At 44.4% G+C, this 22,850-nt stretch overlaps 3 protein-coding genes across 3 annotated transcripts; 1 reads left to right on the forward strand and 2 right to left on the reverse strand.

Moving 5' to 3' along the window:
- The first annotated feature begins 656 nt into the window (after positions 1–656).
- Positions 657–1,813, forward strand: CYREN (cell cycle regulator of NHEJ). Its single transcript, XM_032688282.1, has 3 exons — positions 657–824; positions 910–976; positions 1,287–1,813. The coding sequence occupies exons 1-3, from the start codon at positions 706–708 to the stop codon at positions 1,524–1,526; spliced, it is 426 nt and encodes a 141-aa protein (XP_032544173.1). The 5' UTR covers positions 657–705; the 3' UTR covers positions 1,527–1,813.
- A 378-nt stretch (positions 1,814–2,191) lies between these two features.
- TMEM140 (transmembrane protein 140) lies at positions 2,192–7,790 on the reverse strand. The gene is made up of 4 exons (XM_032688281.1): positions 7,618–7,790; positions 5,509–5,627; positions 4,829–4,942; positions 2,192–3,939 (listed from the first exon to the last, which is right to left on the reverse strand). The coding sequence occupies exons 3-4, from the start codon at positions 4,839–4,841 to the stop codon at positions 3,302–3,304; spliced, it is 651 nt and encodes a 216-aa protein (XP_032544172.1). The 5' UTR covers positions 4,842–4,942; positions 5,509–5,627; positions 7,618–7,790; the 3' UTR covers positions 2,192–3,301.
- An 856-nt stretch (positions 7,791–8,646) lies between these two features.
- AGBL3 (ATP/GTP binding protein like 3) lies at positions 8,647–22,463 on the reverse strand. The gene is given in 12 exon segments (XM_032688955.1): positions 8,647–8,893; positions 9,560–9,686; positions 9,689–9,756; positions 15,435–15,514; positions 15,671–15,751; positions 16,512–16,553; positions 16,555–16,598; positions 16,601–16,689; positions 16,691–16,732; positions 16,734–16,779; positions 16,782–17,244; positions 22,443–22,463. Coding segments are annotated over 12 exon segments (1,350 nt in total).
- Positions 22,464–22,850: the final 387 nt, after the last annotated feature.

Here is a 22,850-nt window from a genome sequence, read left to right on the forward strand (position 1 = left end):
AACCCAGCTTTGAACGCTTCCAGGGATGTTAGCTTCTTCCAGGTGTTACCTTCTAACAACACTGAAAAAGGGTCAGCTGAGATTCTGGAGAGAAACCACTTTCAGGTTTGCTTCATAAGTAGGACTAAAAAAACCCTCCAAACTGCTAGGGAAATAAAATATTAAAGGTATATTCCAGACCAAGGCTGCTATGCAAAATGATGCATTAGCATAACATTGATACTGTGTCAGAAGCCTCAAGGAATGAACATCTTGTTTTGCTAGAACAATCCTCAAACATGCTTTATTCCTAAAGGGATTTTTACTCTATATACTTTGACCGGGCTCCTCTCTCTCTCCTCCTTCCCCTCAGCAGCCCCCCGCCGCAGCCGCGCTGCAGGGCCCGCCCGCGGCAGGGGCAGCACTGCGCGCCACAGCCTGCGGAGGGCGCCCCGGCAGCGCCGAGCGAGGGGGCCGGGTGGCTGGCAAGTGTTCCAAACATGGTGTTTGCTCCGCAGCTGGCCCACAGCCCGGCTTGCTCCGCCTACGTCGCCTCCCGCCCCGCCTGACCAAGCACGGGGCTCTGTCGTGACTTGGGTTGTACGGCGGTTTAGAGCCGCCCTTCCCGGTGCCCCGCGCTCCCGGTGGAGCGAGGAAGCAGGGTCGGAGCGACGGGCGGAAGCTGCCCCCCGGCACCGCCCCTCCCGCGGTGTTCCCTTGCGGGAGATGGCGGCGGGCGCGCGGCGGCGGCAGCTCCCGGCCTGGATGGGGGCGGCGGGGGCCGAGCGGGCGGCGGCGTCCCCGTCCCCCCGGGCCGGGCGGCGGCGGGCGGCGGCAGCGCGCAGGTAGCGCCGCCGGGGCGGGGGAGCGGCGGCCGGGGGGCGAGCCCGGGCTCTGCCCGCGCTGAGCGCCCCCCTGTGCGCGGCCCAGGGCGGCGGCGGTGTATTGCATGAACGAGGCGGAGCTGGTGGAGGTGGCCTTGGCAGTCCTGGCCGAGGTGAGCCGGGACCTCCGGGACTTGGCCCTGCCGTAAGGGAGCGCGGGCGGGCGGCAGGGCTGCGGGCGGTCCCTCTCCCGGCGGCGGGTCGGGGGGCCCTTCCGGGTGTACCACAGTTTTCCCGGTCCCTCCTCTCGATCCCAGCTGCGCAGCCCTTGCTGAGCGCTGCAGGGCAGAACCAGGTTCCACCGCGGACCTGGGACCTGGCGAGGGCTGTCCCGCGGGATGGTGGGCTGCACCCCCTGCTCCTTGGGGGGCTCCCGGGGTGAAGTCACGCACGGCCGGGTTTGTTTGTTTTCCCTTTGGTCAGAATCTACAGTGCGAGGAAAGTGAAGAGAAGGCCCGGTCTGGGAGCAGAGAGGAGCAAGAGCTTCAGCCAACACTAAACGAGGCTCCTGGGAGCAAGACCAACGCGGGGGAAGGCAGCGACCACAGTCCGGCGCTTCCATCGCCTCCTGATGCTAGTGCTGGTGCCGAGACACAGAGCACAGGCAGGGAGAACTCTGAAGACGACATTCTGAAATATGTCAGGGAGATCTTTTTCAACTGACATCTCCTCTGTGACTCTCCAGGAGTAGGGAGGACAGTGGGGCGAGTGTCCCTTCCCATGGTGCTGAGGACAGTGGGAGGAGGGCCTGGGGCAGGCTGTGTATCTGCTGTGTTGGTGCCCTGTGGAGCTGGTGGAATACCCATGAAAGCCAGGGAGGGGAAAGGAAGGAGGCACTCACTTCACCCAATCCATGCTGGGTTCAGTGGGATTTGGCTCCAGATTAGGATGTGTTCATTTCTGTTCGGCATCTCAGAGCATGGACAGATTAAAGAGGACATTCTGGTTTCTGTGAGTGTCCCTTTGGTGGGTCAGTGTTGGGACTGGAAGGGAGCAGGGAATTGCTGACTTGAAACGCCTTTGCTGGGTCTGCAGAGCTGCAATAGTCATGGTTCAGCCTTGTGGGCTCCCTTGTCCTTGTGGTCCCTCTGTGACATCTGCAGTGGGGGTTGGCAGGCTGTCCACATTGGACCTGATGCTAAATTTGCCCCCAGACTCCATCAGTCCTCCCACAGCTGAGGAAGACATGAGTGGGAGCATATTGGCAGGGCTGGGACTGTCCTGAGGGGGCTGACCCCATGGCAGTGTGCATGGGGCAATGGGAAGGGATGAATACCCCTCAGTATCCTCTTCCCAATCCAAAAGGGGAATGAACAAACCACATGAGGCCAGATGTGAGAGCCTTTATTGAAATGAAGAATCAAACTACCATCACCAGCCACAACCCCACCAAGGCTGAAACAGGAAAGAAAACATACCCTCATGTCCCCAAAGGGAATGGGGGCGAAGCAGGTGTTTCTTTGTGCAAGGTTACAGACATGGCACAGAGCACTGCTGTGCACTGTCATGGCATGGAGACTCCATCCAGTGCTCTGGCTATGATGGCCTACCTGGGGCACTGCACCCCAGCCTTTGGCAGCCCTGGCCCTGCTCCCTGAGCACACCCTTGTGTAGTGTGTCCTGAGCTGGCTTTGTGGTGAGCTGCCCTCACACAGAACCACTTCTGGAGTCTCAAAGGTTGCTGGAGTGCTGGGCTCAGCACCATAATATCAGTGGGGACAAACCTGGGACTCTGCACCAAAATCCTCTGCTTCCTCATGGAAACCCTCCTCACTGGAACTCTGTTCATCAAGTTGTTAGGCTGCCTCTCCAGGTGCTCTGCTGCTTCTGGGGTTGGATGTGGGGCACATTGCCCCAGTGAACTAAGGCAGTGACTCCAGATACTATAGCTGGTAAAGTACAGGTGCTCCTGCTGAAGAGAGTATTTTCAGTGCACCTTTGAGGCTGCTACTGCTGTGATGGCAGTGTAAAGCCACAGCTCCTCAAGTCACAATTACCTTGAAGGCATCCCTGGTTAGTCCAGGAGGTGGAGAGGGAGCAGATTCTCTGGGCAACAACAAGAAAGGAAGCCTGTTTCCTTCTCTGCTTGCCTGTACTACTTAAGCTACATATTAGCTTAGGACAGAGGACTATGTCCACTGTATACTGGTTCTGATCTCTTCACTGCCCTTTGGGTCAGGGCCAGAAGTGCTGTTGCTTTGATGCTGTGCCCCATACTAAGGGGTGTTACACGCTGTTGTTCCTGGGAAGCTTCTGTGGTACACTGTGGCTGTTGGTGTCTGCTGCCATCTTGACACAGGAGTGCTGCACACAGCAGTATGCCAGAGCATGGCTGGACATGAGCCTATGGACTAAGGATCAAGTTCTTGCCAGTGACTAAAGCTGCATTTGCATTACTAATTTAAGTCAGGTTAATGTTAGCTCTTGCATCTTCACTGTCAAATCTCAGTGGGCAGGACCTTCTCTGTAAAAGGCCTTCGACACTTATGTGTGTACTTGGCCCAGCTGAGGTACATAGTGGCAGTGAGAATCTGAAGCAGTAGCAGAGCCTGAGTCCCAAGCAGTGCCAGGAAGCCCCCAGTGAAATCAGAGGGGTGAATCCACTGTGAGGTTTGTAAAAGAAACATACCCAGGCCTCCAGACAGGATTATCATCTGGATAAAGAGTATGATGAGGATCACCTTCCACCCCTCTCTCTGCTCTGTGTACTGCACATTTACAACAAAAAGGGGGTAGAAGATGCTGAAGACCAGGCAGGTATACACACAAACCCTGGCTAGCGCCATTTCTGGTAGGCTGATGCCTATCACCTGTAGATGCTTATAGTCCAGGCACTGCAGCTCCCCAGCTGTCTCATTCCACAGGCAGAAGTTGTAGAAGCCAATGCGTTTGTCAGGGATGTCAACCAGGTTTCCAGCTTCACACAGCAGTGCGTAGACCATCAAGGTCAAGGTCCCAGCAGCCTCGAGGAGACTCAGCACATAGAGCAGGTACCCTGTACACCTCTGTTGCAGCAGACCCATCCTGGTGCCTGTATGCTTTCTTGGTGCCATGGAAAAGCCTGCTGTGGGGATGCCTGTTGCAAAACACAAAGGGGGGGATGCCTCAGTTGTTGTCTGTTATGGCACCCTTCGCAAGATGTGCTCTGAGCCTGTGTCACTGGAGTCTAGGACTCCCCTTGCAAATAGAACTGAAGCATCTCAGTCCTGCCTAGGACTGTGCTGCATGTGTTACTGGGTCAAGGGGGTGCATTAGGTGCATTTTTTGTCACAGCAAAGGTGGCTTAATGATGTCCTGTGTGTGGACCAGCACTGGGAGGATGGTATGACTCAGCCCCACACATTCCCCTTGCACCATGATCTCCTATTGAACAGAGAGGCACTTGTCAGCAAACTACAGTGATGGGAGGGAAGCAAAACTGCTATCTAATAAGAAGGGAGTTTAGAGCTATTCTGGGAAAATGCTTTTCTTTCAGTTTTGGTCAGACAAAGACAAACCTTGTGATCTTTGGACTACTGAGTAAAAGAAGGAGGAGTTAAAAGCTATTCTGGGAAAATGATTTTCTTTCAGTTTTGGTCAGATAAGGACATCCCTTGTGATCTTTGGACTACTGAGTAAAATGCAGGTATGACAGGATCTGAACTGCAGGGCTCCCCTTGCCTCCCTGCCCCGTCCTATAGCTCTGGGACACTCAGTGCCATCGATGCCACCCTTTTCCAGCACCTGAGCTCCACTTGCACCTGAGGTCCTTGCATGCCCATAGATTTCTGAGCACACCAGGACTGATTGCCTGCAGCTCTGCTCCTACCACTGAGGCTGGCAGACATGGTGCTCCTCTGTCCTGGTTGCCTAAGGACCAATGCCCTACACAGACAGGCTGCTGTCCAGCTCAGAGAGGCATGGATCAACCTGCAGCCACTCACCCTCCTCTGAGGCCCAGGGATATGAGTGCTACTGAGACAGACCTGTGATTGCCATCCTCTGTGCTCCTCTCTCAGACTGCTTGGCAAACCCAAGACTGCTCCTCTCCCAGAAATGTGAACTGTCCTCAGTGCCCTCTTGCAGGCTTCTGCTTCACACTGAAAAACAGGGAAATGGCATCAGGAAGAGGTATCACTGGCTGCAGATCCATATGGCATCGCAGCACAGACCACCCAGATCTGCAAAGAGGCACAAGCAAGACAAAGAGCTTGGAGATCTTGGCTTCAAGCTCAGCCTCTGGCTCGAGGCTTTGCAAATAACTCTTCTCCCCTTTGACAAGCATTATCTCCTGAGAATCATTCACCACTTTCCTTCAAAAAGTTCACATTGGTCCCGCTGTCCCCCCTCCATTGCCTGATGTCCTGGATGTACTCTAGGCCATCACCCAAAGCTGCTTTTGGATTTGGTACAGCCCAGGCTCTGAGTTTTTAGAGCAGCAGGAGAGACTCCACTAAATTTGTACCCAGTGCCTGGCTGCAGTGCTGGTGACTAGAGACCCTTCAGCATCCCCCTCCCACTCCCTGTCTCTCCCTCGATACTTGGAAGTGGGCACCTCTGTTTAATGAGCACAGAGATAAACTGTCCTAAACTTCTTCTCCACACAGTCATGGCTAGGAGCAGCACATACACAGCATGGAAGGGGGTCACAGCATCAGACACTAACCTGTCCACTTCCCCTGATCACCTTTCCCTCACTTCTTGTAGCTTCCCTTGGAGGTCTTCTTCACAACAGGCTTCTGGAGAGACTGGAAGGTCACATGGAGGTTGCCCATTGTTCTGAATCTACAATGAAGACACAAGCAACAAGGAAAACATTCATGCTTGGGCACAGAGTGTGCTGCAGAATGAGATCTCAGGCACATGAGGTTTGTCTTGTCCCTGATATTGCCTCTTGATTTGTTTGTCTTACACACGGTCTCCTGCAGCCAGGCATTTCTGCTTTTCCTCTCCCTGTTCCACAAGGGCTCACACCACCCACTGCTCTCCCTGCTGTCCTGCCTCACAGCTGTCAGAACAAGCTGCACTTGGAAGGGACTCTTGGTTAGCTGACCAGCTCCCCAGGGATTTCTGTTAGACCTCAGAGCTGGGACCAGTACAGCCCAGCCAGCTCCTGGCCTTGCCCACTCACCAATACCTGCTGTCATATTTCTTTAGACTGACTTCCTTAGGAAGGCAAGCTTGTAAAAATACAGGCTTTTTGTTCAATCATCTCATGTTTACTCCCCCAGCATCCATAAAACATAAAAGCTATTAGAATTGTCCTACTTGCACATATTTACTAGAGAGGGGACAGAGAGTTAAATTCCTAGCAGGTTTCTGGATATATATGGCACAGGTAGAGGACAGCCACCTCAGAGACCCTGGGCTGCTGGGTGATCTCTGCATCTATGAGGGCCTGGGGAAACCCCATGGTATCTCTGCCCTCTTTTTTGCTTTGAGGCTCATGTCTATAAAGACATATTTTCTTTTCCCAGTGATGCCACTCTGTTCATTGTCAAATTTCAGGCACCTTTGCCCCTCATCTTCCTGCTGCCTCTCCAGCCAGCCCAGCAGGTAAATCCCTGTCCCTAGGTGTGACTGTGACAGGGCCAGAAACATGCCTGGAGAGGGTGCCTTGTGCCAGCTGGATAGAGAACACATGGCTGGCCTGGAGGCGATGTATCATTTGGCAGTGAAGGCTGAGACCTAGCACCCTGCCACCAGTGCAGCCGCAAGCACGGCATTTGTGAGCTCTGCAGCTCATCCTCGGTGGCAGCCTGGCTGAGAAGCAAGGAACAAACAGGAAAGAGCTGTCACCCAGGGTACAGCTGGGGTTTTTCCCAAACATCTGCAGCCCTGCCATCTCTAAGGAGGTGCCTATGCCTTTGGACAGGAGACTCTGTGGCTCTTCCTCAAAGGTGCAAGAAAGAGGAATCAAAGCATGGCACAGCAAGCCCCAGCCTGGATTCAGCCTCCTTCTTTCTGGACAGGCATTGCTGGAAACACTGGGTTTCACCACAGGAGAGCTCTGTGCCTCAGTCTCCCCGGCAGAGAGAGGCTCCATTGCATGGCTCAGGAGCTCCCTGGGATGTCTTTGTGGGAGATGTGGCACCCTCTGTGCTGTTGAGACTGCACAGCCCTTTCCTCTGCTGCTGGTAGGCAGGTGAGCAGCTTCCCAGGCTGGGGCTGTGCTTCCTCCAACAAGCTGCTGGCAGAATGCCTGGGCAAAGGTGGCAGGAATGCATGCAGCTCTGGCACAGGATCTGGCCTCTGTGCAGGGTCACACATCTCTGTGGAGCCATCGGTTGCCATTGCAGTGGGGCTGAATGCAAAGGGATGAGGGGATGGGCAGGTTCTCTTTCACCGAAGAGCCCCCCAGAAGACTTGACTTTCCTGCATCCCCTCTCCCTGGCTGCTGCAGGGAGAAATGCCATGTGAGAGCGGTGGGAAAGGAAGGCAGCTTTGAACTTGGCACTTTTTCTTCACGATACCTGCACACACCCCCCCCGCCCCCCCAGCCCCTCGGCTTCCCGGAACCCTCTTTCCCCTCAGGCAGGATTATCTGCAGAGAAACCACAGGTGAAGAAAGGCCACTTGCAAGCTAAGGATTGCCAGCAAACAAAAATCAGCCAGCGGCAAATGCAACAGACTGTAGAGGAACTGCCCTTAAAGAGTCCTACAGCTGGGGAAGGACCTGCTCCCTCCAAGACATTTGCACACCACTTCTTCTCCTGGGAGTTCCCTCCAAAGCCAGTGGCGTTAAAAAGGTGGAGACTTGGTGGAGGATACTTACCGGCTGCCCATCTGACTGGGTGCGGAGCTGAGACACTGGAGAGGGCTGAGGTGCCCTGGGGAGCCGAGCTGGTCTGTGTGCTGCCAGGTCCGTGTGCTGCCAGGTCCTGAGCTGACTGGGCTGTGACACAGCCAGCCCCTGTTGTGTCATGTGCTCTTTGCTTTCTGTTTCGATTTTGAGGGCTCCTCAATGTGCTCCTCCCTGATATGACTCGTCCAGATATGAGGAAGAAAACAAGCCAAGCCCAGCCACCACAATGAGAGCCGGGGCCAGGTTTGCATCTCCTTCTCCTGGCTGTGCTAACCGGCAGTAATAACTGACCTGGCTAAGTTCACCATGAGTGTCACTACTGCTACTGTAGTAACTTGTGTGTCCACGAGGGCTTAGATGAGTTTGTTTTGTTTGGACACTTCTGTAGAAGTGACTGACTGTCCCAGCAACGACCCCAGTACCACAGCACTGTCAGAATTCATTGATGGAGCAGTTGGGGAAGATAAGTATGATGGGTGTGGGGTGGGGTAAGCAGGGCAATGATCATCAACGTGGAGAAAGAATGGGAGAGGAGAAAGCAAGCAGGGCTTTCTACCTGTGTGTGCCTGGAGGTAGGAGAGGCTGGATGGAGTGTTTGGGCTGCTAGGTCCTGTTGTCTGTGGGTGGGAAAGGAAAGCACTTTCCAGGAGCCAGCTTCCACCAAATTCCTGCGTGATTGTTTCTTCCTGGAATTGTTTCCTGAAAATCAGAGCTCTTTCTGGAAGTGGAGTCTGCCTCACTAAATCAGCATGTATTGTTCAAGACAAATGATACTTTATATTTGGGAGAGACTTTCTACTAACTACTAAGCTGGTTTAGTAGTGGTCAGAGAAGCTTCATGTGTACATTAGCCAAGGTGTGCAAACTATTTATTTAAAAAAAAAAAAAAGAAGCAAGAATAATTTTGATTTCTGCTAGTATCTGCTCCCTTGCTGGTAGAGTCATAATCCATAACCAAAGTCTTGGGAACTATTTAAGCAAATCAGACACATTACACTTTCATGTACCTTCATTGGCTGAAGAACTGGGGCTCCAAACTATACCCTGATGCTTTGTGGCATGTTGTCTGTTCCTTGACTCAGGCAGTAGCAGAAGGGAGAATTGCAGTGTGCCTTGTGACTGGCAAGATTTTCTCTTTCCAAAATTTACATCTTTGCTTGCTGTTCTGGTTTTCTTGGGTCTTGTGTTTCTTGAGGGAAACCTCTCCTTCATTTTTCTTTCTTCCTTTTTTGAGTTGCTCTTTGTGCTACAATCATGACACGAGCCAAAAAAGAGGAAAGAACAAATCCATATCAACTATTACAGTGTTACTATATACTAAAAAAAAGTGTATGGCTTTGGTTTCTTTACTAAAGGGGAGCCACAGCAAGATACAAATTCTAGTGCTAAAATGTGGAAACTTCAGTCATAGGCATAGGACTTGGTTTTATTGCTCTGGTGATAAGACATTCTATTAACCTCCCTCTGAAAAGGTTAATTCCAACATTTCACAGAGTCAGACCATACATCCCTTTATGGCATGCTGATACATATGAAAAGCAATGAACCTATGGCTAGAGCCTTTCCCCTATTAATTGCAGAAGGATAGTGCAGGGTCAGAGATATTCTTTGCCATTAGGCTGAGATTTTCTACGCTCTGTTCCATGGGCTGTTCACAAAGAGGTCAACAAGCTTCAGGACCTCTAGTGTTTCAGCTCCATGAGAAGCTCCATGAAAACAGTTCTGGTATCTGACACAGCATATCAGCTTCTGCTGAACACATGGGAGTTTTCCAGCACTGCTAATGTACTGCTACCATCTGTCTTATGTATTTCAGTACCATGATGTAACTAGACCAAGAAACCCTCCACACAGAACTAAACCCTAGTCTTTTTTGTATTTTGAATAGAACAATAACTGAGAAACCATTTAGATATTGAAAGTCTTCTCTGCAGTCTTGAAGACATTTTAACCATTTTTTCCTCATCTTCTGGAGAACAGATTAAAGCTGGATGAATGAAAATTTTTTCTTTTGGACAGGATCATATCATGGCACACACATTTCCTGCCTCCTGTTGCACAGATGACTTTTCATAAATGCCTTTAGCATTGGGGGTGGGACTCTCAGAGCTAAAAGATGCAGAGGTCAGTCCAGAAAATACTGTATCTCCACAGAAATTCATGACAAGATATACATAAATATGACCACATGGAATAGAAAATCCTTAGAGGTAAACTTCCTGCTACTGTAGTCTGAAGCATTTCTTAAGAATCATATGAGAAAAAAAAAAGTAATTTTCTGTATTTCAAGCTACAAAGAACCACAACGCTGTAAGTGCCAATGTCATACGCTTACTATACCATTACCCCCTCTGAGTCAGTCAGAAGTACTATCACAGATGCAGCAGAGGGTTACTTTACCATTACAGAAGTAAAAACAGTCACCAAAAATATTTCTTTTCTTTTTTATCAGGTGAAAACCTACAATTTTCAAGTTCGTGTAGCAAAGTCTAAGCTGTACGGTGCAAAGCAGAAGTCCTTGAAATCATGTAGTGCAAATAAATTATTATGTATTATTTCATAAGGTCTTTGGGGCAGGCTCCGCTGCAGTCTAACTGGCTTGCTAAATCTGCTTTGCTCTGTGAACCAACAACAGCCAAGTGCATGCTCAGCAAGACACAGAACATTTGGTGCTATCAGTAGGTGGGTACTTAGGAAAGTAAACATCGACAATAAGTGGGGACCTTGCACCCATAGGAGTGTACAGCCTTCATTGTTCATTGCCAGAGCACCAGAAACTAGAAGGAAATGTGCTAGCAGTGAGCTATGCACTGGCACTGAGACAATATTGTGATTTTAAGATATCCAACCATTCTAAACTAGTAACTGTCTGTTTTGAAGTGTCTGTGCCACCTGGCCTGTCTTGACCTTTATTTTCTCACCTTATCCCACATATTATTATGTTGGATAATACTCCAGTCTGGATCTAAAACACAGAAAAAAAATATTAAGAGCCAGGACATTTATTTATTTTTTTTTTAACTTCCTCTAAGCAATGTCAATTCCAGGAAAGCCTAGAAGAATGTGATCTGTTATGTTTTTCCCCTTGGGTATGATTCACAATAACTAGGAACAAACAGCTGCAGCTGGGGAAGAAAGTGCCAAGACTGCAAAAACATTTAAAAAACATTCTTTATTAATCTCCTTTTTGGCAGGCAAGCCCTTACCCATCATAACACTGCAACGTACTCAACTGTACCAAACTTAAACTGTGCTTAACTGCACCTCCTGTCGCACAGAAGCCAATTACAGTTGTAATGATTTGTGCCCAGACTTAGAGGCTGGCAAAGAGGGACTCCCTTTTAATTTCATCTCTCCCTCTGTACTGTGGGTGGCTCCTGTGTCTTTTTTCTCCAGACCTGGTTCTCTCCAGCGCCTTGGCTGGTGTGACAGGCACAGTCCCAGCACTGATGGCAGGTAAAGACCACATCTCCTCAAGTGCCAAAGTGACTGCAGGTCACCAAAAGGTATTATCAGTCAGCTCCTTTATGGGTTGTTCAAGTAGTGTTCACCAGGACAGGGGAAGCTTGGTAAGAGTTCAATAACTAGTGTGAAAAAGAGTTAACATGTAAGGGGCTGGTCTTTTTTTTTTCCCCCATGCGCAGAGGGCAACCTCAGCATTCAGTATTCAGACTGATTTTCAAAAGCTCAGAAGACTTAGCAACTTGTGTTCATTTTGCAAGCTGCTAGGTTCTCAGCATTATAAAAAATATCTAAATTAAATTATTTTTAATGAATGTAGGAACATAACATTAGACTACATTATTTTTATCTATGATCTTTAAGTGTTTGTCAACTCCAACAAGACTCACATTGTCTAAATAGTTATATAAAATGCTGAATAGCAATAATGGAGAAGTTTTTAAAAAATATTACATCTTATATTCTGACAATGACCCTTTAGTAAACTTCATCCTGGGATGAAAAATACAAGTATTTTTGATTTTATTACTTTTCTCCTTAGTGATGCTAAGGAAATGTGAAAATGTTCTCCTGATATTTTAGGGTTTTTTGTTTCTTTTTCAGAAATGTAGCCATTTTAATTCATGAGGGCATATCATAGTTACAAAACAAAAAAAACCCCAACATTTGCAAGTAAACATCATAATCACAATGCCAGAAGGAGTAAATATAAGCAAGCTGCTCAATATTGAATTCCTTATGCTGTTCTGTTCAGCAAATACTTATGAACCTGGATACAAACATATCATATTGACAAGGGACCTCACTTCCTACTCAATATGACTTGTTTATTTTTAGTCTGGGAACCTGGACATCCATGCTTTCTCAGTAGCATTAATTGCCACTGCTCTGTTTTTCCAGTGTTGGGGCTTCTAAAAAGAAGGATTGGCAGAAAGCGCAAAAAGCTTGAGAAACACTGGTATAGCTGTTGAACCAATAAAAGCATTAATAAAGCAGTCAGCATTATAATGTTTATATACATAAAAAGAATATTACCCATAAAAATATCAATGTGTCTTCTTTCCAAATGACAGTTTTCTCTAGGTCACCATAACAATGCTTCTGTTTTACATCTTAAGGCCATATAGTTTTCTAGGCTGAACAGCAGCAAAATGCTGTTGAGGGCTACGTACAGCTCCAGCATGCGTTTCTGTCAAAAATTCTGCTGTAGCTGTGATATTCCTTGCTATTCACTTTTTTCAAATGTCTCTAAGAACTTTCGTCAAGAACAGTAACAGAAATTTTGGTAAGTCTTTTGATCTAATAAACTTAATTAGTCACTGAAGTAGATCCACATGAGAAAGTGCCCATAGTCATGAGAGGAAGAGAAGTAAGAAGCTTCTTGTACTGATTATGACTCATAGCTAGTGTTTTACTCCATTCCTTAAACTGGCTCTGATGCTCAAAAAAAAAAAAAATCTTGTGTGATCTGATTTAACTCATTAACCCAGCAGAAAACCATCTCATTCTTTTTGATGGGTTTGATTTATTCTGTTAAACCAGGTCACGGCAGGGACTGAAAATCAGAGGGATATAAGTGGAAGGAATATACAACAGAGAATGTGGCAGGAGGAGAAAAGGGAGGATAGAAAGTGGTTGTAAAATGGCTCATCACATCATGTGAAATGTCTGTTGGTATGAGGGATATGATAGTCCATTACTTAATATCTATCCTAGAGTAATTAAGCTTTAACAAAGGCTCTTGTGTGGCTTATATATGATTCTTTTAATGTGGTTCTAGAAAGGCATCCCTGCCTTTCTTTGTTCTTGAATGCTTCTTTTACGTATATTACCATTTTAAAGACTAAACTAAATGGATGAGAAACAATCCCTAACTTTCTGTGAGAAACAATACCCTAACTTTCTTTGGTGGTCTTCTGTGTTTGTCTGGACTTCTCTTACCTTAAACAGTGTTACACCCTTCCAATTTGAAATCCCCTCAAATCAGTTATCCAACAGGATTCCGTATCTCCCATGTTATCTGGCAGCTTTCCTCACCACAAGTGCACTCACCAGAGCTTATCTGACTACAGCATGTTTCAAACTACCACCTCTGAAACGAGATCTAAAACTCCAAATAATTCAATTTTTCAATCAGCCCAGTCATCAGATATGCCCATCTGCATGTTTTCCAAAGCATTACAGGGGTCACTTCAGCTGGACACACTCTTAGGACACAGTCCGGGTATTAGTTTCCCATTTTACTGTTGTTTTTTTGCAGTATTTATGTCACAAACAGGAAGCAACAATTTACAGGAACTATTATTGTTGGCTAAAATTCATCCACAAGCTTTCTAAAAGTCATTTATATGGCGTTATTAATATAATAAATAAACCCATACAATCCGGCTGGTTGGGGTTCCAACAACCAAATCTGTTTATTCAAATGGGACAACAGCTTGTATATGGGTTCGAATAGTAACACGTCACACCATGTGACCTTAACAACCAAGGCACTTCACTGCACGTGTGATAGAGTACTTGGGAAACTACATCTCCCAGAGCACTATTCAGCACCCTTCCCCACACATTTACTCACAAGATTTTGCTTTGCATATTTACAGAAAACCTCTTGAGTAATATTATGTCAATCACAGGCACCAAAAAAATAAACAAGTAAACAAGGAGAAAAAACATGTTACAACTCCCTTTTCTTTTTCAGCAAAACAAGCAAAACAAGTAAATAAAGGTTTAAGGAAAATAAAATATCTTATTGCCCTCCAGTGAAATCACTTTGTTAAATCTGAAGCTACATGTGCCTGTGCCTGTGAACTTAGATGTAGGCAATGGGCACTTAGTGCCAGTGTGATGACTTTCTTGCATGTATGAGAGGAGCACACAACTCCTGAACACTCTGAACTGAATGTTGCAAAGCATGACTGACATCAGAGTACACGGGCATGATACTTCTCATGCTTAAAGCTGATGCCCTCCTTATCCTGAGCCTATGTCTGTTTACTCAGCTGTACTGCAGAACCTGAGAGGTGGAAAGCCACCTTCTTTGGAACAAAACCACTACTTTCTGGACAATCCAGGTTAAGCTACAGGGAAAATGTACTACTACTGCTGTGTACTGTTCATTTGACTGTATCGCTATTGATTTGTTAGTTACTATTCTGACTGACTTAATCCTACAGTTCTTCAAAATAGAGTTTTTTAAACTCTAGTGAGTCTTTCCCAGTGTCATTCAGGACAGAGATATAAACAACAAGGAAAAGTCATTGCATACCTCAGTACCTGGTTTTAGCTGGTGTGCAACAAGTAAGCCATCTCCTAATTCTCTTTTGATACATCAAGATGATAGAGCCATCATAAAATCATAGAATAGTCTGGGTTAGAAGGGACCTTAAAGATCATTTAATTCCAACTCCCCTGCCATGGTCAGGGACACTTTCCACTAGATCAGGTTGCTCCAAGTCCCATCCAGCCTGCCTTGAGCACTTCCAGGGATGGAACAGCGACAACTTCTTCAGGCAATCTGTTCCAGTGGCTCATTACACCCATGGTGAAGAATTTTTTCTTAGTATCTAATATAAATCTATCCACATGTCTCTTTTTTATTTCTTTGCAGTTCAGCATCAGTTTTTAAGCTCAGATCTTGATTTCTATACTCTGGGCACCTTAAGTTTGATGAGATAGATCCAACATAATAAAGTTTCCCCAAAAAAAGAAATGTACAAAAGTTTTATTCCCCAATAAATGACCATGTTAGGGCCACAGCTCTTCATAATGCATAATGCCCACCTCTCTAAAATCACCTGCACAGTAACAGCCTGCACAGGAGGAGCTGATCGTGTTTAATAGGTGTGTTGTTTAGTCAGTGTACAGATTCTTGCTCTTCGATCAGTTCCCCTGAACTTAACTGCTTTGGCTAAATGGAATCGTGCTAGTGTCTTCCAAGGTTAATGAAAAATGTTTCCACAAAGCCAAATAATACACCTTATATGGGGCCTAGATTACTCTGCAAAATGTAAGGCTGCAAAAAAAGCATATTGATTTAAGTGATGCACTAGACCAAGGTCTGTATCAATGCAGTTTCATTTCTCTTCAGGAAGGCCACCTGGAGTAGATACAGAGCTCTGCTTCCAGTGAACTGACTATTAAGGTTTGGCTATAAGATTTGTGTGGAATCTTTTAAGTAGTGTTAAATTAAGAAATGTTAAATTAAGAAGTGTGAGTAGTAAAAGTCTAATTTTAGTAACATTTATAACTTTTCCTTTGACACTCTTTATGAGATAAGGAGAACATAAAATAAATTGTGGCATATCTAAATAATTCTAAGTTACTTGGTAATCCAGTCTAACACATCAAAATTTAGGACCTTGGAGTTCACCCTGGCTTGCTGTTTCACTACCTTCTTGTGTTCCTTCAGGCACAGCTAATAATAAGAAACACTGCAAATTTAGTTAATTGGTTAAAGAAAGTCATTATCAAATTTATCATTGCTATAGACCTATAGACTACTCTGTTATTCACAGCTGGACTAACTGAGGCAGGAGAAAAGGCGTAGGGGGATCTTTACCTGCTTGTTGTTTACACAGTAGTTTATGAGAGCATTATGGAAATGCTGTCCTATGCACTCCAAATCTTTCACATGTGTGTTCTTTCATGTCTTTTCAAATGTGTGTGTTGTCTGCAGCCTGAAGCATCAACCCCTGTAAGCTAGGGATCTATAGGCCAAACCAGTCACGTGAAGGAACACAAACCTTATTTAAAACAAGCTGTACCTAGATGAAAAACATTAAATGTACTATTTCTGACACTGACTTTCTGCACAAGAGTTTTGTTTGTATCAATTTATTGTAGAAGTTAAACTAGAGAGATTTAGTTTACTTGCTGAAGGTTTAATTTAATACCTGAAGGTTTAGTTTTATATCCATCGTATCAATGTCTTTGTGATTGGAAGTCTGCATAGGAAGTCAAAACCATTTATATCAAAACAAGTAAATTTGGCAATCTTTGCTGTCAAATGGACATCTGGGATCTATTCTGAACCTAACCTCATTCTGGAAAGTAGTTGTATGCCAGAAAAGAAGCAAATGAAAGAAATAAGGAATTTGATAACTAGATTTTTTTGCAGAGGATATGGGGAGAAATATGCTGAAAACATTTTGATGAAAACTCTTTTTACTTTGAAGATATAATTTATTACCAGAAAGGAGAAAGTATATTAAAGGAAAACCTGCAAATAACCCACTCTGAAATGCAACTAAATCTAAACAAAGCAGTCAGAAGCGCTTGGATGCAGTGCAAAGATGTAAACAATATCAAAATAATAAGGGACATAGAGACATCAAACTAAAAACATATAGTGGAAAGGAAAATCAACTGTTTCAAAGGGAAAGAAAATGAGGTTATCTTTTTATCATGTTTTGGGTACAGCAGATGGAAGGGTAACATTCTTCCTACAACAGATCTATATTTGCAATTCAAGTCATGGCCTGTTAAAAGCAGTGGTGATTTCCCACAATCACACCATCTGGATTCAACATTTGTACCACTTTGAAGATAAAATTGTCCCACAGGAGTTGAGCTTTGCTTACCAAGAATGAAATCCATGAAGCTCTTCATTATCCAGGAACTCTATTTCTCCTGGATGCACCCTCACTGTCAGTATCACAGCCTTCCTTGTCCCTTTTGGAGGGGGATGGTGGTGGTGGTGATGATGATGATGGTGTTTCCTGCCAGTGAATGGCATAAGATGTGAATCTTGAAGAACTTGGACTTCACTGGATCTTTAGAGATGGCCCCCAGATACTCCTACAGATTGGAGTAGGGGTAAGGATAATAGTGGGCAAAGTAGCAGGTGTCTTGGTCATGAGGAAACTGGAACATCCAAAGTGAGAAATAATGATGTCCGCTTTGCCTCCCATTGTTTTTCTAATGCTTGATTAATTTCCAGTCCTTCACCAGCCATTGCTTATGCTGTGTCTTTGCATTAACTTCTGAGTACAACAATGGCCACAAGCCATATTTAGATAGGCTGTTATACTTGGTAAAGCTGACAACAGTGAAGCGATGCATTGCCTGTGCATTGCTCACTTGTAAGCAGTGCCACTGTGTGTCTGCTTGTGCAAAGGTCAGTGTGTGGGTCGGCTAGTATGCAAATTCAATGTTGGTAGGCAGAGAGCAGACAAACAGTGTCTTGCTGGTTAGCACTGTAGTATGATATAGTGTTAAACAGTGTGTGCTGCCATGGAAAAGCACAACACAGTGAATCAGGTGCAAATCTGATTTACACTGCTATAAATCAAAGTCTGTGTAGCTGCCAGGAAAAGATGCCTACTCCCACTGAGCCTATCAATAATGCAACTGATGTCTTGATTAGGACTTTTAATAACAACTTGAATTTCTAAAAACATTCTCTGCTCTACACTTTAAAAGAAGGTGCTTAAGAAAAGGTGCTGAGTTTGTGTGTGTGATTATCACCTATAGAACACCTTCAGAGCTAAGCAAGCACCCATATTCTACTGCAGCTTGATATTTTCTATCCCAAGAATTGCTAAAAATGAGGCTCAAAAGGAGGCTTCCCTATTCATCTATGTTTACAAAAAGGCAGGGAGCTGGGATTCTGAGTGTTCCTCCACATCTTATCCCTTCCAATAAATTAGCATGTCCAGTTGCAAAGGACAGAGGTTCCTTTCTAGACACACAGCAATTACCAGTTTTCTTGGTTACCAAATGTAGCAACCTACTTATGACAGGTAATATGCCCATACTGCAGAAGTAGCTAATTTCTAGATAAACGTAATGTCAATGAGAACCAGTGCTTTTCAGTGTATTACAAGCTTTTACTAACTGTGTTGGCCTCAAAAAGGGTGCCAGCTCCCTTTCAGTTTTGTGTTTCTGAAAATTCAGTGGCCACAAGTAGTTATGCTAGGATTGCAAAACTGTTATTATGCTTTCTTATCAGTGTAGAAGTATTTCAAGACCAAAATCAACAACTGCCAGAAGTTCCGAGTTCATCCAAGGCAACTGGATAAACTTAGCAAACACAGGAAAGAATAAATAACTCTCATACTCAACCAGTGACAGTGGAATAAAGCAACTAAGTTCCTTCAACTCTGTCCAATTAATTCTTGCCAGATGAAGAAGCCTGTAATTAAGCACTGATCCAATCTGGCCAGGTTTTGTTTATAAATTTTGGCAAAAACACTATAGCAAATAGGATAACAAAATATTCTCCCAACACAGATTTCAGTGTTGATGTTGCAGTCATACAGCTCTCATCTTTTTCACTTTCTCTTCTGGCTGTTATAATTCCCCTCTCATATTTTCACAACAAACTCATTTTAAGCTGGTTCATATTGTTATTCATTGAGAACAATGGCTTGAGCTGAGCTGGACTTCTGGGATAAGTAACAGTACAGGCAGAACTTATGGATGATGAGAGAGATGCATAACTATGTAACTAATTTTCATCCCTATCTATAGGAAAATAATTTATTCCCAAGTGCTTTAAAATAACATAGGAAAGCATATTGATTTCATTAGGCTTTGAATTAGATTCATAAAGGAAAGCAAAGCAAGTCCTTCATCTACCTACAGCTCACAGCAAGATTTATCAGCCTGTTCCCACCTTCTCCTAGATAAAAACTTCTTTGTCAAGAGTTTGCTATATCTGTATTATCTCCAAACCTGTTGTAGTGTACAATGACTCTGGAGATAACTAGTCACTGAGACCAAGAACCATTAAGTGTGACTAGACCTACCTCCAGTTTTGTTTAGAGTTTGACAGTAATGTGAGCACTAATATTTTCCCTCCTCCCCTTTCTTCCACCCTGTGATTTTATAGGATAAATGTAGGGGAATAATTGAAAGGGTCTTAATGTGTAAGAACAGTACACTGCTCACTGTTGTCTCTCACAAGTGAGTTGGGGGGGGTCTTCATCCTAAAAAAACTAAATTTAAATACTAAAATGAAATTGAAAGTCCACAGGAGGACAGCTTGCTTTTGTTTATTTTCAGAGAGAAGAGTTGCTTCTGTTTAGGTTTATTTTATGCCCTGCAGAAGAATTAGTTCAAATCTCCATAGTAATGTACTCCATCGTCGTTCTATGCCTGGATAGTACTCACCCCTGTGTACAGTTGAGACAGGGTGCTCTTCAGATGTTTGAGGAGGCACAAGCAGGAAAGTCTGGTGGGTTATGCAGTGAAGACCCAACAGAAAGGTCAATTCACACAGGAGTTCAGGAATAACTGTGGTGTTGGAGATCACAGTTACCTAAACACACTGACTGGACTCCGTCAGCTTCCTCTTGTTCTTGAAGGTACTCCTGAAGAACAATCCAGAACATGAAGTTTTGGATCTGCTCGGGTTTGCTCTTTGGAAGACCTGCTTTTCCTCCACTGGTTACAGAGGCACCGGTGCTGAGCTCCTTGGCTAACAGAGGAGTCCAAGTTGGTTGTGTGTGAATATCTATCCCCAGGATTTCTGTGAATTACGGGCAGGCATGACTGCCCAGCCCTCTGAACCGTGCCCAAAGCAAAGGGGACATATGGTCACAGAAGGGACTGTGGTTGGTAAGTGTGATCTTTTACTGAGCAGAAGAGGGAGAATTTAAACCCACTTCTTACAGTAGTGACGTTACTATGTACTCTTGATCTGTATAATCACAAAACACCTACTAGCTCCACAGACAGTCTCTAGGACTAAACAGTCATGGGAGTTTTGCTGTTTACTGCCACAAGATGAATGCCATGGCTTCTATATCAGCTATATATGTTATGGTCCTATCAGTTTGTACGTGAAATGAGAGAACACTGGTTCTTAATACACATAGGAAAGTTTCTTCGTCCCTCTCATCATCACATTCCATGTATACAACCCCCTCTAGAGTCAGACTCTGCATCTTCAACTTTGGAAAGCAATGTATATGTTTCTCTCTGTAGTGAAGGTGGTCCTGAGATGCACACAGGTGTGGAACATCTGTGCCATGCTATTAAAATATTTGAAATAAATTATGTCTTTGAGAAAAGAAATTTGAACCTTATTGTTTCCCTACTTACGACAAGAGAAAATTGAGCATTTATTGTAACTATATTACTACAGTGTACCACAAGAAAACCCTTGTAATATGAGCAAACAGTGGGGAAAAATATCTGAAACTGTCCTTAAAACTATTCTGTTTTGTAGGATGAAAAGTAATATTAGCTGATTAATATCCTGTTATTTCCAGAATTACTTTTTTCTTTTCCCAAAATGCCAGTTGAATGATCAGATTTGCTTCCCTTGTATAAACAATAATTTCTGTAATTTAATCACAAAACAAAATCAGTCATGTGCTCTTATTTCAATTATCTATTTATATTTCTATCGTTGTAGTAATTAAAAATCATCTTCTCAATCGTGTTGTGTTAGTGCGATGTTTTGCTAAGAGTCAGCCTTCCTTTAGACTGGTTAACAGGAGAGGCAGGGATAGGAGGCAGGATTGACTTTGCCCAGAAATTGGAGTGAAAAAACTGCCAATGCATTATAAATCTGTCCTGTCCACTGGGCATCACTGTCGCGTACTGGAATTTGCAGGGGAAACTTCACAGCCTAAACTTTAGTCTGGGATCTCCAGGAATCTTTGGGTACTTCTGGTGAGAAGTTATGTATTGCTATATTCTTTCTTAGGAAAAAAATGTTTGTCTTGGTAGCAACTTGATTTAAGATGTTTTCTTTAAGCTTTATATTGTAAATTGTCTCACTGTCTCAGTCTTAATTTGTTTCTGAGTGAATCAAGAATGGCAGGAATTCAGGATGAGTGCACTAAAGCTTTGTTTGATATTAGAGAAATCTTTCTTCACAAATTATTAATTTGTTTTTAAAACATCTAGGCTATCTTTCCTTAAAAGTTTTATTTCGTTTTGCAAAATAGAGTGATAGGTGCTATTTTGAGATCCATGTGTAAACTTTATGAAGGAGGTTTTTGACACGTTTTCTTTCATGTAATTCTTTCTACAGTGTCACAGTACACCTGAAGTTCTTTGGGTTTGCTACTTCTTTCCCTAAGATCCACTTTTTTCTAGTGAACAGATAAGAGAACAGAGGAAAACAGAACTGACTTTTAAAAATTTCGGTTACTGCTGCCAAGAAGTGGAACAAGAATGTCCACGAGGTGGTAGCAGTCTGTAAGGGAGGGCCGGGAGACAGCTCTGAGCGTCTCTTCTTGATCAGGGAAGCAAATATGCCCTGTGTGTCTTGTGCATTATAGTGGAACTTTTACAGTGTACAAGCAGAGTTATTTTAGATCTATTTTTTTGAATTATTTCACTTTGAGGTAATCTCGTGTGAGGTAAAGCAGTGAAGGATAACACAGCATCTTTCTTATTGGCCCCATAGGCTGGCAGGACATGACTCGAACAAGGATGCCAAGTGCAAATCCATTTTAAAATTGCCAGCATAAGCTGACATCTGGGATTGTGTGCTGCTGTGAGGCCTTCGAGGGCTCATTCAGTCCATTTGCTTTTCGTAATCTCCTAATGGCATCCAGAACAGCACAGCCTCGTGCAGAGTATTGACCTCCCATATACTCCTTCAGCCCTCTAGAATCTGTTCAGAGTAATGTGAGGGGTTAACTTTATACTGGCTGGCTTTATGAGAGATCAGATGTCATCCACCCTCCCGGGCTGACATAAAGTTCATGTTAATAGAAAAAGACACTGAAAACTTCATCATGTGCCCTGTCTGATTTGACAGAAGTGCAATCATGTGCCCACACATGATCAAGATTAAATTTGTGCTTGCAGAGAGATTTGGCAGTGTGTAAATCCCTATTAATGTGCATGAAACCACAGTTCTGGGGGAAAAAAAATATTTTTACTTCAGTTGCTCCTGCTATAATAGAGAAGAGAAAGGGGAGCTTCTGATGGATTACTGGGGCAGACAACTATAGGGATAATTTTGGTCTGGGTTGTAATTAGCAGAAAAGATATAGGAGATTGTTCTCTAAACCATTTTACTGTGAATTCTGGCAGGATGTCATGCTTTTTGGACACCTGAAATTTGTGGGAAGGTGTGTGAGCACTGGCAGCACTAATCTACTTCTATCCTGTATCTGTTCTACATCATACTTGAGTGAGGTTACTGTGTGTCAGCAGGACTTAATGTAAAGGCAACATTCAATTACAACAGAGTTAATTTAAATCTGCAGTGAAGACGAGCCCTGCATTTCTATGTACAAATGCTAGCTGTGCTGTGAATAGCAGCACTTTCATTTGGGCATGGTGCTCAGATGTGAACACTCAAACATTTTGCAGCATGCAAAATCTTCTTAAATCTTTTAAAGCAAGAGAAACGGTGTCAGTACTAGTATTGACTCAACTTTCATGGTCGTTTTCTTACTGAGAGCCACAACCAACAGTCTGAACTGCCTTTTCCTCCATGAAGTCCATCTTTTTGACAAGTTTTTCTCCTCAGTGCTAATGATTTAAACACCTATTCATTGGTCACTAGGACTGTCCCCGGAGGCAAAGAAGAAGTCTAAATGTCACTTAATGTTGCAGAAATGAAGAAAAGGTTTGTACTAGATCACTTTCACCTGGTGCAAACATGCACACATGCTTTAAATTTCTCTCAGTTTCTATAGGACTATTCTTAGTGGTACAGTGAAATGTGCTTATGTTAAACACATTACAGAGGAGGTTCAAAATAAATCATGTCTCGAATTGACCTGATTCCCTTCTTGGCTGCTTTCATTTGGCTATAATACAGCTTA

The sequence above is a fragment of the Chiroxiphia lanceolata genome, chromosome 5 (genome assembly GCF_009829145.1).
Source record: "Chiroxiphia lanceolata isolate bChiLan1 chromosome 5, bChiLan1.pri, whole genome shotgun sequence".
Classification (NCBI taxonomy): Eukaryota; Metazoa; Chordata; class Aves; order Passeriformes; family Pipridae; genus Chiroxiphia; species Chiroxiphia lanceolata.

What these genes read in the sequence shown, in the direction of transcription:
- CYREN (XM_032688282.1), top strand. Translation starts at nt 706, where the DNA reads ATGGCGGCGGGCGCGCGGCGGCGGCAGCTCCCGGCCTGGATGGGGGCG. An exon ending in CGGGCGGCGGCAGCGCGCAG is followed by an intron (nt 825 to 909) that starts GTAGCGCCGCCG and finishes TGCGCGGCCCAG; the next exon opens with GGCGGCGGCGGTGTATTGCA. An exon ending in CCTTGGCAGTCCTGGCCGAG is followed by an intron (nt 977 to 1,286) that starts GTGAGCCGGGAC and finishes CCCTTTGGTCAG; the next exon opens with AATCTACAGTGCGAGGAAAG.